We start from the raw sequence: 21,273 nt of genomic DNA on the forward strand, positions 1-21,273 counted from the left end.
ATTTGGTCAGAGTTTGACTGGAGTGGAGAGAGGGAAAATGTTCAAACAAGCACCACAAACACACAGACACAGCCAGGCACGTAGATTTGGAGCTGCGCCATCACACCCCATTTCAGTTTCCTGTCTGTGTGTGTGTGTGTGTGTGTGTGTGAGAGAGAGAGAGAGAGAGAGAGAGAGAGAGAGAGAGAGAGAGAGAGAGAGAGAGAGAGAGAGAGAGAGAGAGAGAGAGAGAGAGAGAGAGAGAGATGTATTAATGTGACTAATTAGTGTTTTGTGTTCTTTCTTGTTTTTCTAGTTTAGTTAGTGTCGTTTCATCACTGTGTGGAAGTGTTAGTGGTAACCTGCCAGGACACTGCTGATGACAAATTGACAAATTGGCTTTCAGACGTCTCTGGTACAATGCATCAAATGTTAACATTTATGTTTAATTCTCTACATGGTCCTTCACAATAAAATACAATAAATAATACATTTTTCTAAACAATTCTTATTTTATACTGAATGTACCTTGTGCTTGTTCAGGGTCTGCCAACTGCAATACTTACTTAATTTCAAAAAGGAAAAAAAAATGCCCTCATACATCAGTGTGGTGTGGCATAAAAATCTAGTCCCAAGCACTCAGGTGAGTTTTTCTCCTCCAAGAAGACCAGAGCTCTTTCACCTGGTTTCACTCTTCTTTATTTTCTAGCATCTTATTATCTAATATATATATATATAGATTATAGAAATTATAAATATAATCTCTCTATATATAGAGAGATTAATATATAGATTATAGATATATAGATTTACATTACATTAGATTTACATTTTGTGTAAAGCACAAAATTTACAGTAACGTTTTTTTTTCTAGACTGGTGAGAAATGCGCTCGACGCAGAATGAAGTAAACACTACAAATCAGAAAACTGACATTTTCTGATGGAATGGGCCTGAACAAACTTGTAAGACATGGGTGTTTATGTTTATTTCATAATTTAATAACCTGCAGAATCAATCTCACCACTCAAATTCTTTGTGAATGGAAAATGCGAAGCAGCCTGGAAAATGTCCTTTGGCAAAGTAAGCTATGTGAACATTAAAGCGGTTTCTGTGTTTTCTAATTTTAGAATAAAGACCTACGTGTGATTTGCCAATAGCATTACTAAGTTTTGGAGCAACGCTGGAGTTTCCTGAGAACAACGAGGAGATTCCTCCACCTCTGATTGTGCAGCTGTGACTCACGGAGCCACACCTGCGCCGCTGGAGGGAATAAAAACGCACCTGCAGAGCACCACCGCTCCAGTCTCACACCTGAGCGAGGCTGCGAGGCTCGTGTCGCCACTGGACTACTCAGAGCACCTGGTCACGTCTCCGGGATTTGGTCATGGAGGCCCAGCGGTATCCCCTCAGTGTCCGTTTAATCGGAGTGATGCACAAGGAGAAGAGCAAAGTAAGCGCAGGCGGAGTTATTTCTCTATGCAAAAACGAATTCACGTGTGCTTTTCTGCAGTCTGATCAAATCTGCATCTTCCTTCTCCAGATGTACATGACCTCCGTGCTTTGGTCCGATCAGAGTGACGTCGTTGTTTACAGAACTTTTCAGGATTTCAAGAAACTGCACGTGAGTATAAAACACAAAATAAAAAATAAAAAAATAAAATCGGGGTTGCACACGAGAAGGTGGCTGCTTGTTTCTGTAACGTTTAACTTAAATTGGTCTTTATAGAAACAAATGAAGAAAGCGTTCCCGACAACAAGTAAACTGAGAAAATCGGAGAGAGTCATCCCCAGATTTCGCGGTAAGCGTGTGTGCGTGTGCGTGTGTGTGTGTATCACAATGTGCAACACAAAAACAGGCTTTGACTTTGTGTGTCGTGTTTCCTTCAGAGAGGAGGATGAAGCGGGGCGGTCAAAGGAAAGGTCCCAATAAATCGCTCGTGCGCCTCAAGTTCTTGCAGAAATATTGCAACGAGCTCCTGAGCTGCGACCAGCGGGTCACTCAGTCTGCTGACCTCATCCAGTTCTTCCACCCCAAAGACCAGGACCTGCAGCCGGAGTTTGCTAAGAACAGGTAGAGTCTGAACATCAGTTTTAAACAGTTTTATGTAGGGATGCCAGATGAGTTCTTGCTCTCCAGGCCCATGCACCCTCCACATCCTAACCCACCAATAGTCTGAGGTATTAAGCCGGATTAAGTAAAAAGTAATAGAGACTTTAATAAAAATTAACTTGACATTATTTATAGTTAACATTATATACTGTATATTTACAGTGTATTTGTTCTAAATCTAATTTAAGTATATATTCAGATGAGCTGCTTTTAACTGCAGTGGCATTTGAGAAGAAAGAATGAAAGAAAAAGAAATTATGACATGATAAAGAATTGTAGTGTTATACATTACAGTGAAAGTCTTAAATACATTATTAATATAGGTATCGGCAGATAAATGTGCAAGAATTGAAAAGTGCACAACAAACAATATGTGGACAAGAAGACTTGTAGATAAATACAAATACACTGAATACATGAAAATACATGTTCAGATCTGAAGTTATGGCAGAGCAGTCCTGCAACCATGTGGACCTGGATGGCGGAACTAGTATCAATGCCAACAGCCTTTGAAATACAACAGAGTAGACCAGGAACCAGCCCTGATGGTATCCTGACACCACTAAATGTGCACCCTTGTGACTGCACAGCAGAAAAGAAAAAAAAATGCATGCACAAAATCTGGTGCGTTTACCTCCAAACTAACCTGCAGCTCTCATCCTCAGCATCATCATCATGCCAACAGATGATGAAATCAGGGGGAACGCAGGACAAGGTGGCAACGTGACCCAGCCGTTTGTCACAGAGACGTACAGATGTGTGGCCCCGTACGAGACCAAAGACACCAAGAACAAAGCGTTCAAAGTGGCATTGGATGAAAAAGTGGACGTACTTATCAAGGACAAAGCAGGTGAGCAAACAAACTTCAATCAGGGTCGTGTAACAGGCCCCACAAATATACTCTGTGATGAGGTTAATGTGCGTTTGTGTTGGTTCAGGGTGGTGGCTTGTGGAGAACGAAGACAAGAAGATGGCCTGGTTCCCTGCCCCCTATTTGGAGAAGCTATATGAGGATGATGATGAGGATGAAGATGACATAGATGGGACTACTGAAAGAGGTACATGCATACATGCAATTCCTGACCTAATCCAATCAACCATTACCAAACATTACCTTAGTAGGTTCATGTCAGTCAGCATGACATTAGGTGTTAAAGTAATTTCCTTTCTCAGGAACGCTGTGCACTGCGATCAAGAGCTACAAGGCCACCAAAGATGATGAGATAACCGTGAACATCGGTGCAGTGGTGGAGGTCCTGCAGAAGTCCGACAACGGCTGGTGGCTCATCAGGTATTTGTTTCATCCTTGACTTTGCCGAGAGAAAGGTGCCACAGAGACTTCGGTGACTGTCAAAAAGCTGAAGATGAATAGGACAGGGTGATGAATACATGCTCGTGAAAAGAAAGACACTGGCAGAAATGGCAGTATGTTAAACATCTTCTATGAGGTAAAGGGAAAAGGCATCCGTCAGACTTAGAATCCCTCAGACAGACAGTGTAAACAAGATCAATCATCAACAAAATACCAGAGTGTTTGTGCTCATGTTGGCCGTACATTCCTGAAGTTGATGAAGCACTGCAGCCTGTAATTAAGAGCCGGTATCTTGATGTAAATCTAAAAATCCAGATTTTCAACCCTGCATTTCTTCACTTTTTTTTTTTTCTCAACAGATATAATGGTAAAGCAGGTTACATCCCCACCATGTACCTGCAGCCCTACAACTACCCTCATATCCGCATGGCAGTCCACAATCAAGATCGTCGTACCTCCTACCAGCTCCCAGTCCCCTCCTCCACGCTGGTTCAGTCCCACCAGCTCAGCCGCTCTCAAGGGAACCTGCTGCAACTTCCACCATTAAGGTCGTCCTCACCCCGCCCGCTCCAACCAGACAGCAAGCAGAGGTCGCACTCTCTTAACACCCTGTCTGAGCAACTTCCTGCTCAGCCTGCACACAGTGCCCCTGCTACCAGCGTTGCCTCCACACCTGCCACCGCACAGCACAGTCCTCCACCCACCATCATGGTGGAGATGGAAGGAGAGGAGGAACATGGCAAGAGCCTGAGGTCAGACAGCATGGGAAGCTTTGTGAGCAGCAGCAGCAGCAGCAACTTCAGCTTCAGCGATGACCTCATGTCCTCGGCGAGCTCATCCCTCAACCTGAGCCACAGCGCCAACGACGAGCAGCTGCGCCTCAGCCGTACGCCTCAGCCCGTGGCAAGCAACCGCCTCAGCCCAACAAGCGGCTTGGAGGGGAAAATGATCCCCAGCGTCTCTGATCCCAACCTCTACAAGGGGCCCACAACACCAAAGGTGCCGCCCAGGCCGCAAGCTCAGGAGATCCTCACCCGCTGCAGCACTGTCACCCGCAAGAACGCAGCCAGAGGCGGTGTGTCACCCACACCGACCGAGATACTGAGCCGATGAAGTTTCTGTTGACACCAACGTCGGCTTTATTTTTATAATTTAAACACCAGTGTGTAGGATTTAGTGGTGTCTAGCTGTGAGGAGAACCTATGGTGGCCCCTTTGTCCATTCTGGGCTACTATAGAAGATGGCAGACCTGCTTCCTATGTAAATATGAAGGGGTAAATCTAAGCTTAAACTATTCTTAGTTTCACGTGATTAAATCTTTAAGACTGATCAGAAAACTAAATGCATTATTTGCCTTGATAGCACTGTGGGAATATGCGATAGAAATGAAGTTGTGTCAATACCCCTTGAATAGAATATTTTCTGAATAGAAAAAATAACTTCTCAGTTTTGTTAATGTTGTCTGAGATGTATAATGTGCATGTTTACAACAAAATCAGCTACATTTAAATCAGCTTTAATGTATAAACATGATGATCAATCAAGATACACTAAACATGTATAACTCACCTCTTTACTATCTGTTTTGAATGATGATTTATTTTCCATACTGGAAATCTTATGTTGAGCCTTATATGCATTTTCACTGTGCCGAGTGCACAGAGTGTGATCGATTTGTTCCTGTAACTGCAGAAAAAGTAAATGTTTGTATGACATACCAGTTCTGTTTTCCTGTTAAAGCATGTTTACAGAAATCTCCACTTGAAGAATGGAATGTGTGATTAACACTGAATACACACCCAATATTATATTAGATAAAAATTGTGGGCATATTCCTTTATTACTGAGAAGCTTTGTACAAATATAAGCACGGATTGATAAGATTAATCTTCATGTGCCCCACCTTAACTTTGCAAAAATATGAAGAAATAAAAAAGGTGAAAACCCGCACTCAGCTCGAACATTTTCCCAATTCCACTAAGAAATTCTTGTTTTGTTTTTTTAAGTAAATCAGCATGCGAATGACTGATGGATCAAACTTTATAGACTGCTGCTTGTGCAACTTAAAAACTCCATGTTGTAACACAAAATACAACTAATTTTTTACTCATTTTAAATCACCTGGAACACATTTTTATTTTATAAACATTTGTAGTTGTGACATAAAAAAAAAATGCACGGTAATATAACCAGCCTTCTGTGTTTTGTTGAGCTGGTAAATCAGGACTATGCAACATTACATAAGCAGACAATGGGAGCTGGTATTTGCTGTGATGATAACCCTAGCTCAAACCTGCCTGGCTGTTTTTACCTCCTTCCTTCAATCTCTCCTTCCATATCTTTTCCTCCCTTCTGTCCGTTTTGTCTGAGGAACTCAGGAAAGAGAGGCCTGTTGTGTGTATTATCATCATTCCACACCTGTCTCTTCCTGCACTGCCACACATTCAGTGTGTTGTTCCAGCTAAAGTTCCGAGATAAGAAGACCTCCTGAGTTTTTTGGGTTTTTTTCGTCAGGAGTGAGTCATCTGTGCTTAGCTTGGTGATCCCTGTCAGCTGGCAAATGTCTGGCACTGAGGGGCAGAAGAAACTGGGAGACATTTCACCATTTTAGTTTGCTCGTTCTTATCTTCTTCCACATCTTCGTCCTCTGAACTCTCCTCACTTTCAGAGTGGTGGTTGCCATTTGTTTTGGTGCTCTCTCCGTTTGCTATCCTCCCGCCACATGTGGAGGCTTTCTTGGTAGCGCTGACCTCATCGTCCTCCTCCTCCTCAACAGGACAATTTGGATCTTCATCTTGTCCGCTATCGCTGTCATCCCCAGCATCTTGCCTCTCCTCACCACTGCCCTTTCCTTTCTCCTTGTCAATCATCAGGAAAGGTTGGCTCTGTGCCAATGGAGTGGTGTCCATTTCTTCATCTTGGCCCATGCTAGACAGATATAACAACATGGATTAGACTCAGAGACTGCAAAACAGCAGTTTTCTTCAAACAGCATCTATCATGTAACTACATACATACTGTAAGGTTACGCTCCAGAGATATGTAGTGAATTATGACAAAAGAAACCATGGGAACTGTTTCCACGCATCATTTGCAGTCTGTCATTTCAAAGCTTTATTCAGAAAAGGAAAAATGTGGCAGCATGCCTCATTCAAGGCTGAGAATGCTGCTCAGTAGCAAACAACACAATCTCTTCATCTTCCAGCATGTTTGACTGACGGATTGTGAGACAATGTCTTTTGTTACACAGAAGAAACGACAGAGCAGGGTCTTAGATGAGTTCATGAGTTCCAGTCTGTGACCTGAGAGCTTGAATAAATAGTCTGAGACTCTCACCTGGACGGTGCTCCGGCCACTCTCATCTTCTGCCACATATAGTTCAGGAACATGGACGCCTGCAGCAAATGTCCAATCCTCTGCATGTGTCTCTCTGTGGGAGATAGAAGAGGAATCAGTCATTTCAGTCAAAATCAGATTCATGACCAGGAAATAATGTGAAGGGTAACAGGAAACTATGGTATATATCTTCACAATAAGGTCATTTTTCCATCCACTTTGCCTATGCAAAACAATAACTATCATGTTTATGTTAACACTGTCCCACAGAAAAAAAGAGGAAAGGAGACACTCTTCTAACAGTAGTTAAACCAGTTCTAGTGATGACACTTAAATGTCCTGTTTCTCCAGTTTACCACGTTTAAGTCAAATGTGAGTCATGTTAAGTCACCCTGTGGAACATGGGTATGCACTCATGCAAAAGAATGTGTGCCCACAACATGAGACACACCTATCTTTGGAACAGAGGTAAAAATAAAACCTCAGGCCCCAGAGATTATTCCTCATTTTCTTTGTAGGAAGGTCTTTAATTGCAGTAGCACATGTAAAAGATATCTTAAAACCTGTTTGTCTCCATTACGTCACCATTAAACCAGGTTTCACAGTTCACTTATACTGCTTCTATGGCACTTGTTCAACTTTCCTTATGTCAACTATTCTAATGGTGTCGTTCTCATTAAGCCCTTGGACCCAGTGGCAATCCCAGTTATTCTGTATATCAAGTGTATTTTGTGTATGTTTCTATTTCGCTATACTGAATCATTCAATGTCTAAGGCTGGGAGATTTGTTGGAGGTTTGTTTTCATATACAGATCTGCAATGTGGGTATTTTACAATAATTTGACCGAGATTAAAGCTCCATAAATACACTTCATTGTCTCCTCTGCCCAACGCTTTTTGGCTGACTTAGACACACACACACACACACACACACACACACACACACACGGCCTTCACTGACCTGTATATGGGATGAGCCCCTCCAGGTGTGTTCGGGCGCCCTGGTACTGCAGCAGCTCCTCAGGCGGCAGGTGTGTGAGGAGCACCTGGAGGACAGCCTGGGCATCCAGACAGTTTCTAGCATTGGTGTTCCACACCACACAGTAGCGCAGGAGTGACTCTGAGTGGGAGTGAAGCCATTACCGGGTAGAGAGTGGGACAGCAGCCAGAGATGAAGGAAAAAAAAAAAAAAAGAGAGAGACAGGGCTTTATTACTTTCTCCGCTGACAGTCTTTTTATGGCTTTTTAACTGTGTCCCTACTCCACATCCTTTTATTTGAAGACCAGTCCCATTTCGAAGGCTCCTTCAAATGGCCCAACCTATCCCAAGATTCATTGTGTGCTGGAAATGAAAATAATATGGCAGCAAACAACACCGACAGAGAGCCTGAGGATTACACTTTCAAATGTATTGGGTTTCAGCTCAGTCCAACACCTTACAACAGAGTTCAGACAGCCTGCACATTTTCACCTTATTTTTCTTGTTGTTGCGTGTGATGATTAAAACGGTTTAAGGACATCGGCGACCTGTTACCTTTCTGATCCAGTCGAAGTTTCAGCAGTGTCTTCTCCAACAACTCGCGGCTGTCCTCCCCCTGACGGATCGCTAAGAGCAACAGAGACCAACACGTCAGGCAACATGACATTGTCCATTTGTTTATGCTACGTTTGTTGTAGCGACTGAACAAATTGTCCTCACGTGAACATCATCATTTCACTAATTCACAGATGATATGTGCTGTGGTACTACAGACATATACATGTCTGTTTACACCTTCAGCTTTTCCTCACTTATAGATGAAACATTGTGAATAGGTGTGTCGTTCCTAAGTTTATAAGTCTCATCATATCAGGGGCCACTGAAACACCTCCCTTTCAATGTAAACATCTCCCCAAACGTTAGCATCTACTGCACTACTGCAGTACCACAGTGGGGTTAAATCATTTATGAAGACACTATGTGTATTTTATGTCTTATCAAAATCATAGTCGTGTGGAAACTAATATCAACACATAACCAGATTCTCTGCTTTGAAATTGTTCTGGGCAAACCCGGGTTTGGTTAAATCTATTCTCTTGTCAGAGTAAGCATTACTAGACGCGATCAATATAACTTTGCATAATACTGCCAAACCTACAATGCATCTGCCTTTTATTTGACACATATGACATGTGCATGCTGATCCACCGCCTGTAATACTGCACTTGAATGAGGCCCTACACCTATGACCTACTAACTGACGAGAGATTATTTCCATTCTTGAATAAGTTATGTAGATGAGAGAATCTGAAATAATATTGGGACATTTAATTTAAAGACTATAGTAAGATGTTCTGTTGGCTACTATAAAACAACTTTTACTTTGCAGTAGCACCATGTCGGCTTTAATGTAAGTACAAACAAAAAGTTCACAACAGTACAAACATTATAAACCATCTGTGATTTGTCCCAGAATCCTCTTTGTTTTGACCTGTAATTGTGCTCCCAAAGCACAGAAGGATATGACAGCTATTCAGCATGAGATTAACAAAATGTCACTGCGCTCAATTGTTTTGAAAACAGATTATTTTTCCTCTTGTGACAAGGGCAGTGGTTGCTTTTTGAGCCCATGGAGCATGACAGTGCGGTATCAGGTGGTGTGGTGTGTATGTATGAGTGCTCTGATGACTGAACTAAAGTGAGCAGTAAGAGATGACACGCCCTGTCAAGATCACAACAGCTGAAAAGACAAAGGACAGAGATGGATAGCCTGCATGAGGTGCTCCAAAATATATTTTGGATTGAAAGCGCTGTATAAGCACACAATCAGTCAGGTTAGAGACAGTGAAATACTGATTGACTAAAGACTGAAAGGATAAAAAAATACCTTTGATCACAGTGAGCACAGTGTGAGGCTGGTCCAGTGATATGGCCAGACCCAGGGCCTTGAGATACTTCTTCTCATGGAGCAGGTTGGACAACTCTTGCTTCCTTCAGACACAATAAACACATGGTCATACACGGGCAGCCAACATTTTGAAAAAAAAAAAAAAAGGGGAAAAAAAAAAAAAAAAAAAGAGAAAAGAAATTTCTCAATGATGGTTTACACATGAATTCACATTAACTGTCTACAACTTTCCCACAAAATACACCAAGTCAAATGTACACACATTTTTGTTTGACTATGTCAGTGGTTCTCAGTTTGATGTTACACACAACAGTCATGCCCATTAACTTAACCCTAAAAACAAATACACCAGATGGTTGAAAGTCAGAGTTAATGGTTATTGAAGGAAGTTAATGTCATAAAAGTATTGGTTGTTCTTTTTATTTTTTAGAAAAGGTGAAAACAAAAGAAACAAACTTTGAGATGCTGTTACCTCACAAACAAGAAATCTGAAGGTCGTTTTGCAGAAATCCATTGTCTATTACATTATCATGTGCAGACATCATTTGTCTTTTCTGTCTGTGGTGCTACCTGGTAATAATCCATTTGTTACCAGCATGTATAAACACACCAGTGAACAAAAAACACATTCACAAATCAAAGACATGTAATCAATTGTCTGAGACCTGAAAGTCCTTCACGCTTATCAGAACACACTGCGGCACTCTCATACAGCCCTGATCTCTGCCAGCCCTGACCTGTGACCCAGCGAGGGTCCACCTTAGCCTAACACAGCCTCTATTTACTGATCAGGCGACAGACAGACAGGAGGAGGAAAAGTAGACCAAGGGGTTTAGTCTGGGACTGAGCGACTCCTCCACGACCTCTGACCTCCAACAAAAAGACAACAAGACTGTTTGTCCACCGCTTCAGTTTGGTGGAACAGATGGGCGGGATGGAGGATGGATTTTACATAACTGAAAGATAATGTAATGTGTAACTTACTTGAGTATCTGATCCTCCTGTTTGGCCTGCTCCTCCGCCAGCTCCACTTCAGTCACATCCTAGGGATGGGCAGAGGACAAAATCTTTTGTGATAATGTGTTGATCCCTGCAACACATTACCAAATTTCCAGTCTAGTTGCCATATCATTCTTTCCTCAACCCTCCTTGTGGACTTCAATAGTTATATTATTTCATTACTTTTATTTTGTGATTTAATGTGATAATTAAAAAAAATAATAATAATGATAATCCCTTTATTTAGCATTTTTCAAGGTTAAACACAAAGTGCTTTCCAAGAAAAGAGCATAAAAGTTCAAATCAGAAACATTCCCTAGCAGAGTTTAGGATCATGAGAACATATCAAGCAGCACTGAGCCCACACATAAAAAAATGGACATTCAAGTGCAACACAAAAGAGGTAGGTTCTCATGTATAAATAAATAAAATTCAGCTAGAAAAAAGAAAAAAAAAAGAGGCTCATACAGAGGAGCTGAAATTTCAATCAAGGAAATAGCAAAATTAGGAAGCACATATAAGAAGATGATCTCATATAAAGTAAATATACATCAATCTTATATAAAGCAAAGATCGCACCAATAAAGGAGTAGACTAGATTAAAAAACAGATAAAAATGCAAAATATATATATATATATATATATATATATATATTAGAAAGTTCATATGAAAATACAGAAATGATACCAAAACAAGCACTATTCAATCTGCAATGAGAATAGGATTAAACAGAAATAAAAAATAGAAATAGAAATGAAACTTATTAAAGCACCATGAAATAGTAACATGATAGAGAAGAAACATTCTTCAGTGTAGGACATCTTGAAAAGGACTGAGAACGGCATGCAACTATTTAAAAAGAGCAGTTGGGCATCCTGCTAGGTTTAGAGTTAGATAAACAAACAGTAACACTAATGCCAAGATAAGACAAACCCTGTCACTTCCTTAATATGGTAATCATTACTATTAACTATTTAGAGGTTTGATTGTTAAATCAGTCCATCTTAATCTTCTCTTCAACTGCTCTGTTCAGCAGGTGACGATCTGTCAAATCCGACTTACCACCCACACAGTGATGTTAGAGTCCGCTGACCCGGTCACCATCTTGTCGTCTTTGCGGCTGGCGTGGAGACCCCACACTTTGTCCTGGTGGGCGTCCAGCGTCTTCACACACTCATTGGTCTTTATGGTCCACAGCTTTACTAAACCGTCTGAGCCACTACAGATAGAAAATGATAAGAGGCGTTGAGTTGCAGCTGCCTGTCACTATCACAAAGACAGAAGAAGGCAGATTCACAGTGATGCAGATACATTTAAATACACAGACTGTTCCCTAAATCCATACTACAGTACACACTCATCCTAAATAGGTGTGAGTGTGTGGCGTGTTCACACTGGAGAAAATTAAATAATCGTTGAAGTTGACAATCCACCATGTGCAGCACAAGTCATCTGCTGCTACTTTTTGTATTTTGTATCCCGTATATTTAGTATTTAACTATTGATATTATATTATATTTTATCTTATTATATTATTTATCTCTTTAAGTATTTTGGTTCTTGTCATTTGGCAATCAAAAAAGTTCTTTAATCAAACAACGTTCTCTGGTTCGCGCCTCTCAAATGTGAAGATTTCATATCTTTGGCCTTTGACTATAAGTTGGACAAAACATCATATATTGAGCTCTCAGAACTTGTGACAGGCATTTTTCATTGTTTGATGACATTTTATAGACCATACAATTAATCAGTTAATCAAAAAACAATTTAAATACTAATCGATAACGAAGCCCATTGCTCAAACTAGACATCGTGCAGAATTAAAGACACTGATTTGTAGAAGATTCACACTATTCTCCCACAATGCAAAGAGTAATTGGAGGAGCTACTCATAGCTGGAAAAAATTACAGCTCAAAGCGGAAGGTGGTGAAAAAGCTCCATGAACAAAAATGATTTTTGTTGTACCTTAAGTTTTCATTTCCTGTTGGTATAAAACAGTAACGTGGATTTCTTGTATACTAAATGCAAACAATAGCAGACTTTAAAGATAAGTAAGTATATAATATGTACTTTATACAATTAGAATGTAATATGTTACTCTTTATGTGTCAGATGAATGGTAAAGCAGATCGAGCCAGCCTTATGATGATTATGAGCATTTTCAAATGTATATGTAGAAATATTTTTATTTAACATAATTCTGTTTATATCTTGCCTTAAGTTCTTGGCGGTGATATGAAATACTGATTTGATTTAGGTTTCTTCTGTTTACCGCACGTTATATGAAGGTAATTCATAAATTCTAACATTTTTGAAATCTATGCAGGTAAAAGTTTTACAATAATTGAGTCATCTTTACACAAGAGGTAGTTGGGGTTACCTGGTGAGCAGCTGAGTGCCTCGGCTCACAAAGATGACCTTCAAGACTGACGCGTCGTGCCCCTCAAATGTCTGAAGAGATCCAAGAGGAAAAATAAATAAATAAAACACAAGCACTTCATTTCTATTTCAGAATCAAAAAAATTTCTGAAATAAAATGAAAAAGCTCAAACAATTACAGTCAGTTACGGGAAGAGGCGGGATCTAATGAACCTTAACCACCCCTGCTGTCATGTTTCAGATGATTGCCATCATGACATGACACAATTATTTGGATCTAACAAAGACAGAAAAATCCCCAGCTGAAGTGAGAGATATCGTGTCATAACGTTCACTGTCTGCTTTTGAAACTTACTTTTACCACATGCCTTTTGCTTAATTGCTTTATCTGTTACATCTCTGTGATAATTTTATCCATTATTTTAACATTAATTTTAACAGTTTTTAACAATTTTATGTGCTATACAAATAAATTAAGTTATGATAACATGTCCAATAAGCGTGTAAGTGTGAAATACAGCCTTTCAAAAAAATAGCACACTAATAAAGAAACAAGCTTACTGTACACACATCTATTGTATCCGGTCAGTCTTCAGTTCCTGTAAGAAACAACACTCTGTGACATAGTGGCCCACCTTGAGGCAGCTGAAGTCTTGCAGGCTCCAGAGCTTGGTGGTGCCATCTGCAGAGGATGTGGCCAGCACCTGGTCGACGGGAGAGAAGCACACGGCCCAGACGCCGCGGCGGTGGCCGCGAAACACCCCCAGCAGGCCCAGGTTCCCCTCCCCTGCCAGCGACCACAGCTTGGCGGTCCGGTCCTGGGATCCCGAGGCCAGCAGCTTGTCATTGGGCGATACCGCAACACTGTTTATATCCTGGAGAAATGACAAAGGAGAAAGGACATGAGGAATAACTTTTCACAAAGTTGGTGAGATGAAGGAGGAAATTCAGGTAAAAACAAACAAACAAATCACATAGAGGTGATAGGACAGAAAAAAGAGGATGTAAAATCACATTTTTTGAATTATTTAAATTCCTGTCATTACGCTGCCTCTATAGTTGATTAACATCTCACACTCTCTGTAGATCTGTAGACATGAAAACAAAAGAAAAGCTAAGTAAGCAGGCGCTGATGATGGACATACAATCAAGCACTATATGTTAGGGCTTGAGTCAGCAGTGTGACGGTGCAGCAGGAAAAGCAGGAAATTGTGCAAAAATCTGACTTCCCAGCATCTTGTTGACGGTTTTCCTGGTGAGCAAGTGAGTTTTCATGCACTTCCTTATGAGAAGAGTCACCTTTCATGAAACTAAAGAGATGGCGAGAGACTGACTCATCTGTGTGTGTGAGAGAGGGTATCCTCATTAAAAATGTTTCTCTGCAAGGCCTGAAGAATCCAATAAAATATAAAGCTATTTCTTATGTTTCTTATTAATATATGCACATTAAGTGGCTTTTTAAAAGTAACATTTTTTGATTATGTAAGATATTTGATGATGAAGTGTTACCATTTATTTTTTCGTGAACCATTTCTCCCTCAGCTTGTCTGTAATTCTACTACTATTTCCACTACAATTCCAAGAACAACTGTGTGCACATGCATTTAAGTAACCATATTACTGTTGGCTTTCTTAATGCAAGAAGCAGAAAACTCTGAGGAAACAAAGTTATATAGAAGTGATTTGATGCCTTGTATTTCCAGCAGACAGAAAGATTATTGAAAGAATAAACCACTGTCACAGATTTGAACGGATGATCCACTCTATCACCTCAGAAAAACACAGTGACGTGCTATAAAACAGTGATTTGACTGCAGGACACAAATGCAAACCAAAGCTGCTAATATTATCTGGACAGCTGCATAAAGACCCTCATTCAACACTATATCCTAAACTCATGCAGTGTTTAACAACATGAAGACACAGCAATCAAAACACCTGTGATGTGTAACCAGCCAGGTGAATATACTTAGTACATATGTAGTGAGCAACAACAAAAAGCTGGAAGTGACCAAAAGTGAAATTACACCACATGTTACATTCAGAGTTAAAGGTTAACAGCAAAAGCTCAGTTTTCCCTGTTTACACTAAAATGCAACATTCTTGTCGAACTTTGGTGAAGTGGAAAACTGTTTTCTCTGCTGACAGGTTTCAAAAAAGTCATGATTTAACCAAGATTTTAGAAACTACTGAGAAGTGCTTTCAGAGATTTAACAATAAAAGAGTTAAATAACGACTGTGTTTTCTTTGTTTCCATCACCATTTAAAAAAGACTTTCTGAATGTACACACAAAAGCCTTTCGTGTATGAATTTGAAGAGGAAATACTTTCTTATTCACAAACAGCATTTGTCTACTTTTAAACAGGTGAAGCCTGGCAAAAAAATGCAGACATACCCTGAACTTTTGTTTTCTGCACTTATTATTTGACATCTCAGGTATTTGATTTAGCTTTGTTTGAAGCTGAAAGAAAAACAACTGTTTCTCTGATGAGATCATGCAAAGGTCGCTTATGTGGAACAGCCTTGTTTTTTCAAGCTAAAACCTGGACAGAGGCCATTGTCACATGGTATTTGATAAACGCTATGAACTGTTATGTAATTTGTCCTCTGCACTGGACGAAGCTGGTGACCTCCAGCAAACAATGTCTTTCTTTGGGTATGCTGCCAGCTACAAATAGCTGCAGTTTCTTCCTGGACTATAAGTTTTTGTCCTGTACCTTGTCATGTGCCTTCTCTGTGGCACGGGCAGTCAGCTGACACATGCCTGTCCCTGCTGTAGACAAGTCTGCTGGCAGATCCCACACCTTCACCGTACAGTCCTGACTGCCAGACACTATGAAAGATGCTTTCATCCTAGACACGGAGACAAAAATGGAAGATCATTACTGTCACGCACGTTCACAAAGAATCATTGAGTTCCTCACTTTTTTGCACATCTACCAACTAATTCTTCATCGGTGTTCATAAATGTAATAATGATAATAATAATAATGTAATGTAAGAAAACACTGGCTCCAGGAATGTGGAGCGTTACCTGGAGCAGCTGATGGAGCCCACAGCATTAGCATGGCTCGAGCCTTGGGCCACACATCGCACCTGACCGCTGTCACTGTCCATCTCCCACACACGCACTGACCTGTCCTGAAAACACACACACACACACACACACCATAAATGTGGTTTAATGAGCCTCTATTTATAGAAAAGCTTCATGTGGCTTTGTTGACACTTGTGGGTTTGAGTCGACTATGTGTGGAATTATTGTTTCTTTCTTTTTTTATTCTGCTCCTTGTCTGCAGTGTTGCTGCATGTGTGCTCACCTTCGCACAGCTTGCAAAGAGAGAGCCTTTTTTGAACACATCCAGTGAGAGGACAGTATCTGTGGAAGATGAGCAGATACAAGTAGAAGAGATAAGACTCACAATAGACGATAGATACCTGACCTGCTCATCAAGTCACCTTTTAACAGTACAAAGCTGAGACAACCTGACTGTCTCAGATTCTGGTTCCCCTCTGGTCTTTTTGCTTTAATTTTTGCTTTTGACAGCTGTGTTATCAAAGATTATAACATTCTAATATCATTAAAATTATTACAAGTTTCATTATTCATCATTACCTTTACTTTCCTTTGTCGGTTATTAAGTGTGAAGCACATTCACTTTCATTATTATTCCATAAGACTAGATCTAGCCTTAGTCAATCAGCCTCGAAGCAAAGCAGGTTTTTTTCTGTGACATTCTTCTAAATAACCTTTGTCTTAACACGTGTCTAATTATAGTAAGCCATTCATTTCCAGTCACTCAGGTTTTTCCATTCAGTAAAAAAATGACTGCAGCTTTGAGAAGCTACAGTAAACATTGCAAAAATACATTTACATGCATTTACATTCGCTCATTTTGGCAGATGCTTTTATCCAAAGCAACTTACAAGTGACTGAAGAATGTTTCACCCACATTAACAGTTATTACAGTGAAAAAATGGAGTCTTAGAGTCTTTCTTTGCTATACACATCTATGAATAAATGGCAGTATCACAGAAAATTTGCGCTCTCTTGTGAGAAATGAAATACTGGAAGTCTCATCTGTAGATCTACACGAACACATGCTGCCCCCTGCTGGTGACTGACCTGTGTGTCCGTAGAGGATCTGGCAGCTGTTGGTGAGCAGCTCATACACCTTCAGCTGGCAGCTGTTGGTGGCCACTATGATGTGACTGTCGCCTTTACCCAGAAACTTCACATCGAGCACCTCGTCACTGTAACCCACAAACTGAGAGAGAGTGGAGACAGACAGAGAATCCATTAATTCTGCATCTGTGTCACTGAAACCTGGCCTCCATGTCTGGGCCCCCCCCAGTTTGACATTACACAAATTGCCCATAATAATGTGCAAGGAATTAAAAATCTATAAATATCTAAATATATATAATATCAGTGGGTGATATGAGTGCCAACTTAGTTCAGCCTACATAACACAGAGAACCAAAAGACCAAAAGAAATTTTCTCTTCAGTTAACCTTGTAAAAGACACTCAACATATGTCATTCTCTTTGATGTTCAATTTAAAATTTCTCTATAACAAACAAACTACAAGCTGACCGGTTAAATAACCTGCTATTTGGCAGCAAAGGCAACAGCAAAGATGTAGATATATGTAATGACAATAATTTATTTTATCCTGTATATTTAAAATCATGTAAATAAATGATTTAATAATGTACTGGCAGGTTGATACTGACATTTAACTTCTAAATAATGAATAAATATTAGTTCTGGATCTAAATATTGCACTCATGTGTGTGCCCATTACCCACCTGCTGCTGTGTGGTGAGGCCAGGCAGCTGGTAGAGCAGTATGTTGTGTTCTGCAGTGACTGTGGCCAGTCTGGACGAGTTGGGCAGGTGAAGCAGGTACGTTAGACTGCGGTGGTCATCATCCTTCTCCTCCTCCTCCTCCTCCTCTTCCTCCTCCCCGCAAACAGGGATGAGAGTGGAGGGGAGGGTCTGGGTGTAGACACAGCGCGCCGTGCTGGCCTCCCACACTCTCAACACACCTACAGAGAAGGAAAGGGAGGAGAGGTGAGTTCAACAAAGCACAAAAACATGCTTAAGATTTTCAGAACAGGGGAAAAAAAATCGAACCTTTGCTGCCAGCTGTGATGAAATGCAAGTCTTTGCTCTTTACTCCGATCTGAGAGAAATCTTTATTCTCAGGCAGCAGCACAACGCCCTCCACAGCCTGGAGACCGAGACAACAAACACAGCAATGAACAAATGGAGTTCAGAGTCACAGCTGCAGCATTTTCCCCACAAGGAATAAAAAAAAAGATTTTGTGTGTTAGCAGCCAATATCTTTCAATTTCAGTGTCACCTCATAGACAGGTACAGTCCTCTTGGCTTTCCGAGTATTCACGTCCCACACTGTACAGATCTTGTCTCTGCCAGAACTACAAATAAAGATCAGCACAGTTACACACAATGAGCAAACCAGCTTTAAAACACACAGCTACAGAAGCTATATATAAATATATATATATTTTTTTTTTTTAAATGTCCTGAGTTTGACTTATGATAACAGGGATATTGCCTCCATTTTTGGGGGGTAGATATAGAGTATATAGAGCACAATACCTGACCATGGTGCCACCATCAGCGCTGAAGCAGAGGGAGGTGACAGCGCTGTAGTGGCTCTGCAGCACACACACACACTGACTGGAACGTAGGTCCCACAGCCGAATGCCGCAGTCCAGAGAGGAGGAAAAGAGCTGCAGCCGGCTGATGTCTGGGTGGAACTGGACCAGGCTGCAAAGATACACAAAGTTAGTTGCAATAGTTGCAAAATCAGTAGCCTCCATTTAAAACTGATTATGTCATTCTTTGATTTTTTTCCCCCCACATCAGTTAGGCTGACTGTACAGGAGCGACTCACTAACCTAATCCCCTGAGTAACTGTAAAACTTTTAAAACCGAGCAGCAACTTCTGCAGTCAAAAAAATTTGAAGAAATAAGCTCCATGCAGTTTCAGGTTCTCCGGTATCTGGACTTACTGCACAACACCAGATGACCCTTTCAGGTTATGAGTGCAGTACTGCTTCACCACATCCCAAATCTTTATGGTGCCGTCACAGCCACCTGCAGGACAACAAGAGGAGAAACTCAGTAAACTGTAAGATGTCTATGTAGCAGGTGTAACTGACTACTAGTCCGTCGTCAACTGACCTGTGGCTAGGAGCGTAGACGTGGGGTCAAAGGTCATACTGGCTACAGGCACAGTGTGAATGGCCCTCCATGACCGAGTACACTGAGCTTGTCTCCAGTCCCACTGCTTCAGCAGCAGAGCCCTGCTGGCTGTTACCAGCAGCTGTGGTGGGACACAGAGCAGAGACATATACACATTTTAAATACTCTTTTACAGGCTGATATTAGAACCCACAGCAAATTCACACTGAAGTAAGGACACATGGCTGAGGTGTTTTATTTACCTCATCATCACAGCTAAGTGCGAAAGATGTGATGTCCTCTTGATCATCCTGCAGTTACAACATGGACAGACAAAATGGAAAGATCTCAGGATAATCAAAGGTACAAATTTACAAATTATTGACATTATAAGAGAGGGGATGATAAAATTCAGGATTTATGTCCATTCTAGTGCCTGATGTAAAGTAAGTGTGTGACATCGTATTTAAGGCTGCAACTAATAATTACTTTTATTATTAATCTGTGGATGTTTAATTTACTAATCTGTTGTTTAACCTAAATGTCAAAAACCTTCCCAGTTCCCAGAGTCCAAGTAGACATCTTCAACACTAAAATATTAAATTTACAGCGATACAACAAAGCAGAGCAAATATTCCTTACATTTGAAAAGCTGGAACCAGAAAGTGTTTGACAGATAATCAATTACTTAAAAAATAGTCAGATTAATCATTTGTCAATTGACAAATCAATAAATTGTGTAAATTTTGGATCCTATTACCAACAAACCAATACTATAAATGTCTAATTTATCATAAATGCAAAAAACTTTACATTGCATTAAATAAAGCATAAATAAGCTGTAAATACAATAAGCTTTCACTTTCAAATCTCCCATAAACCATAATTTGCCTTTATTTTGAATTTTTTTTTAATTTGCAACCATATAAAATGAAGGAACAAGTACCCACGTTAGCAGGCAAAAGCTCTATTCTGTTGTGCATGATTTGCTCCCCTCCACCCCCGTGAAAGTGGTCTTTGAGATACTAATAGGCTCTGCTGTAAGTATCATAGATGTACGACTCCAGTTTTCTAATATAACCACCCACTGTGGACTCACATGCTCAACACTGTGGACAATCTTCCCGGTGCTGATCTCCAAAACATTGACATGAGAGCCACAAGTGCAAAAGATGTGTTTCTCATCTTTGCTGATCTGAAAAACAAACAGACGGAGGGGTTAAACGTGCAGTCATAAGACCAAACTATCAAAATCATCTTGTGATGACAGCTGCATGTCTTCTGTGGAAAAGTCAAGTCTGTTTTTGGAGCTCTGCTATTTCGCTTTGGGCCATTCTTGTTTTAATCTGTTACACACAATTTCCCCAACCTTTACGGCAGAGCCACGTTATATCACCTTTAAGACTAAGATTGATTGATAGATAAGACTGATTTGCAGCAATACAGACGCTTTCTGCTCAAAGCGGACCACTCACCTGCACTTTCCCGCCTTTGTAAAACGGTTCAATCTTGCTGGAAACAGTGTAACTGTAATGAAATAACAGAAATATATGACTGTAAGCTGCGGCAACTACAAGTGAAACTTTAGCTTAGCTTGTGTTAGCCAGCCTGCAATGTTTGCAGCCTGGATGTGTCATGTGACAAAAACACTTACTTTGTTTTGAACTGAAGGTTGGTGTTTGCCATCTTGATCACGAAAAATGCCCCCTAAAAACCCTAAAAACCCTAAATATTTGGCAGCTTGAGTGATTAAACTGACATGTCTCACTTCACACGTTGGATACAGTCAACACATCCATCCCGCATGTTGATAGCCGGAGTCGCACACATTGTACGTCATCTGAGCGCATGGAGCTGTGATTGGCCAGAAGGGTTTACTGCTGGTAACGCTAAAAATCCCGCTTCTATTGTCAACATGCAAAATAGCCTATACATAAACCCATAAAATAAAACATATAAACTTATGATTTGTGGGGATTTAACATTCCATGTGTAAACTGAGTGAATGCCACGTGTCTTATAATTCGTAATTATAATAAACATTTCATA

At 40.5% G+C, this 21,273-nt stretch overlaps 2 protein-coding genes across 2 annotated transcripts; one reads left to right on the forward strand and one right to left on the reverse strand.

Moving 5' to 3' along the window:
• Window positions 1-1,303: 1,303 nt before the first annotated feature.
• Window positions 1,304-5,118, forward strand: LOC111227101 (NADPH oxidase organizer 1-like). The gene is made up of 8 exons (XM_022752500.1): window positions 1,304-1,431; window positions 1,522-1,602; window positions 1,708-1,780; window positions 1,869-2,052; window positions 2,757-2,941; window positions 3,030-3,149; window positions 3,265-3,382; window positions 3,763-5,118. The coding sequence occupies exons 1-8, from the start codon at window positions 1,366-1,368 to the stop codon at window positions 4,514-4,516; spliced, it is 1,581 nt and encodes a 526-aa protein (XP_022608221.1). The 5' UTR covers window positions 1,304-1,365; the 3' UTR covers window positions 4,517-5,118.
• Window positions 5,119-5,209: 91 nt separating this feature from the next.
• Window positions 5,210-21,035, reverse strand: tbl3 (transducin beta like 3). The gene is made up of 23 exons (XM_022752499.1): window positions 20,879-21,035; window positions 20,700-20,751; window positions 20,324-20,419; window positions 19,488-19,535; window positions 19,225-19,366; window positions 19,053-19,137; window positions 18,637-18,807; window positions 18,377-18,452; window positions 18,148-18,244; window positions 17,821-18,059; window positions 17,135-17,276; window positions 16,329-16,387; window positions 16,043-16,149; window positions 15,726-15,861; window positions 13,643-13,882; window positions 13,009-13,079; window positions 11,690-11,846; window positions 10,612-10,670; window positions 9,607-9,710; window positions 8,274-8,345; window positions 7,701-7,859; window positions 6,740-6,833; window positions 5,210-6,331 (listed from the first exon to the last, which is right to left on the reverse strand). The coding sequence occupies exons 1-23, from the start codon at window positions 20,908-20,910 to the stop codon at window positions 5,953-5,955; spliced, it is 2,817 nt and encodes a 938-aa protein (XP_022608220.1). The 5' UTR covers window positions 20,911-21,035; the 3' UTR covers window positions 5,210-5,952.
• Between the last annotated feature and the right edge of the window lie 238 nt (window positions 21,036-21,273).

The sequence above is a fragment of the Seriola dumerili genome, unplaced genomic scaffold, assembly GCF_002260705.1.
Source record: "Seriola dumerili isolate Sdu_G_001 unplaced genomic scaffold, Sdu_1.0 BDQW01000169.1, whole genome shotgun sequence".
NCBI lineage: Eukaryota > Metazoa > Chordata > Actinopteri > Carangiformes > Carangidae > Seriola > Seriola dumerili.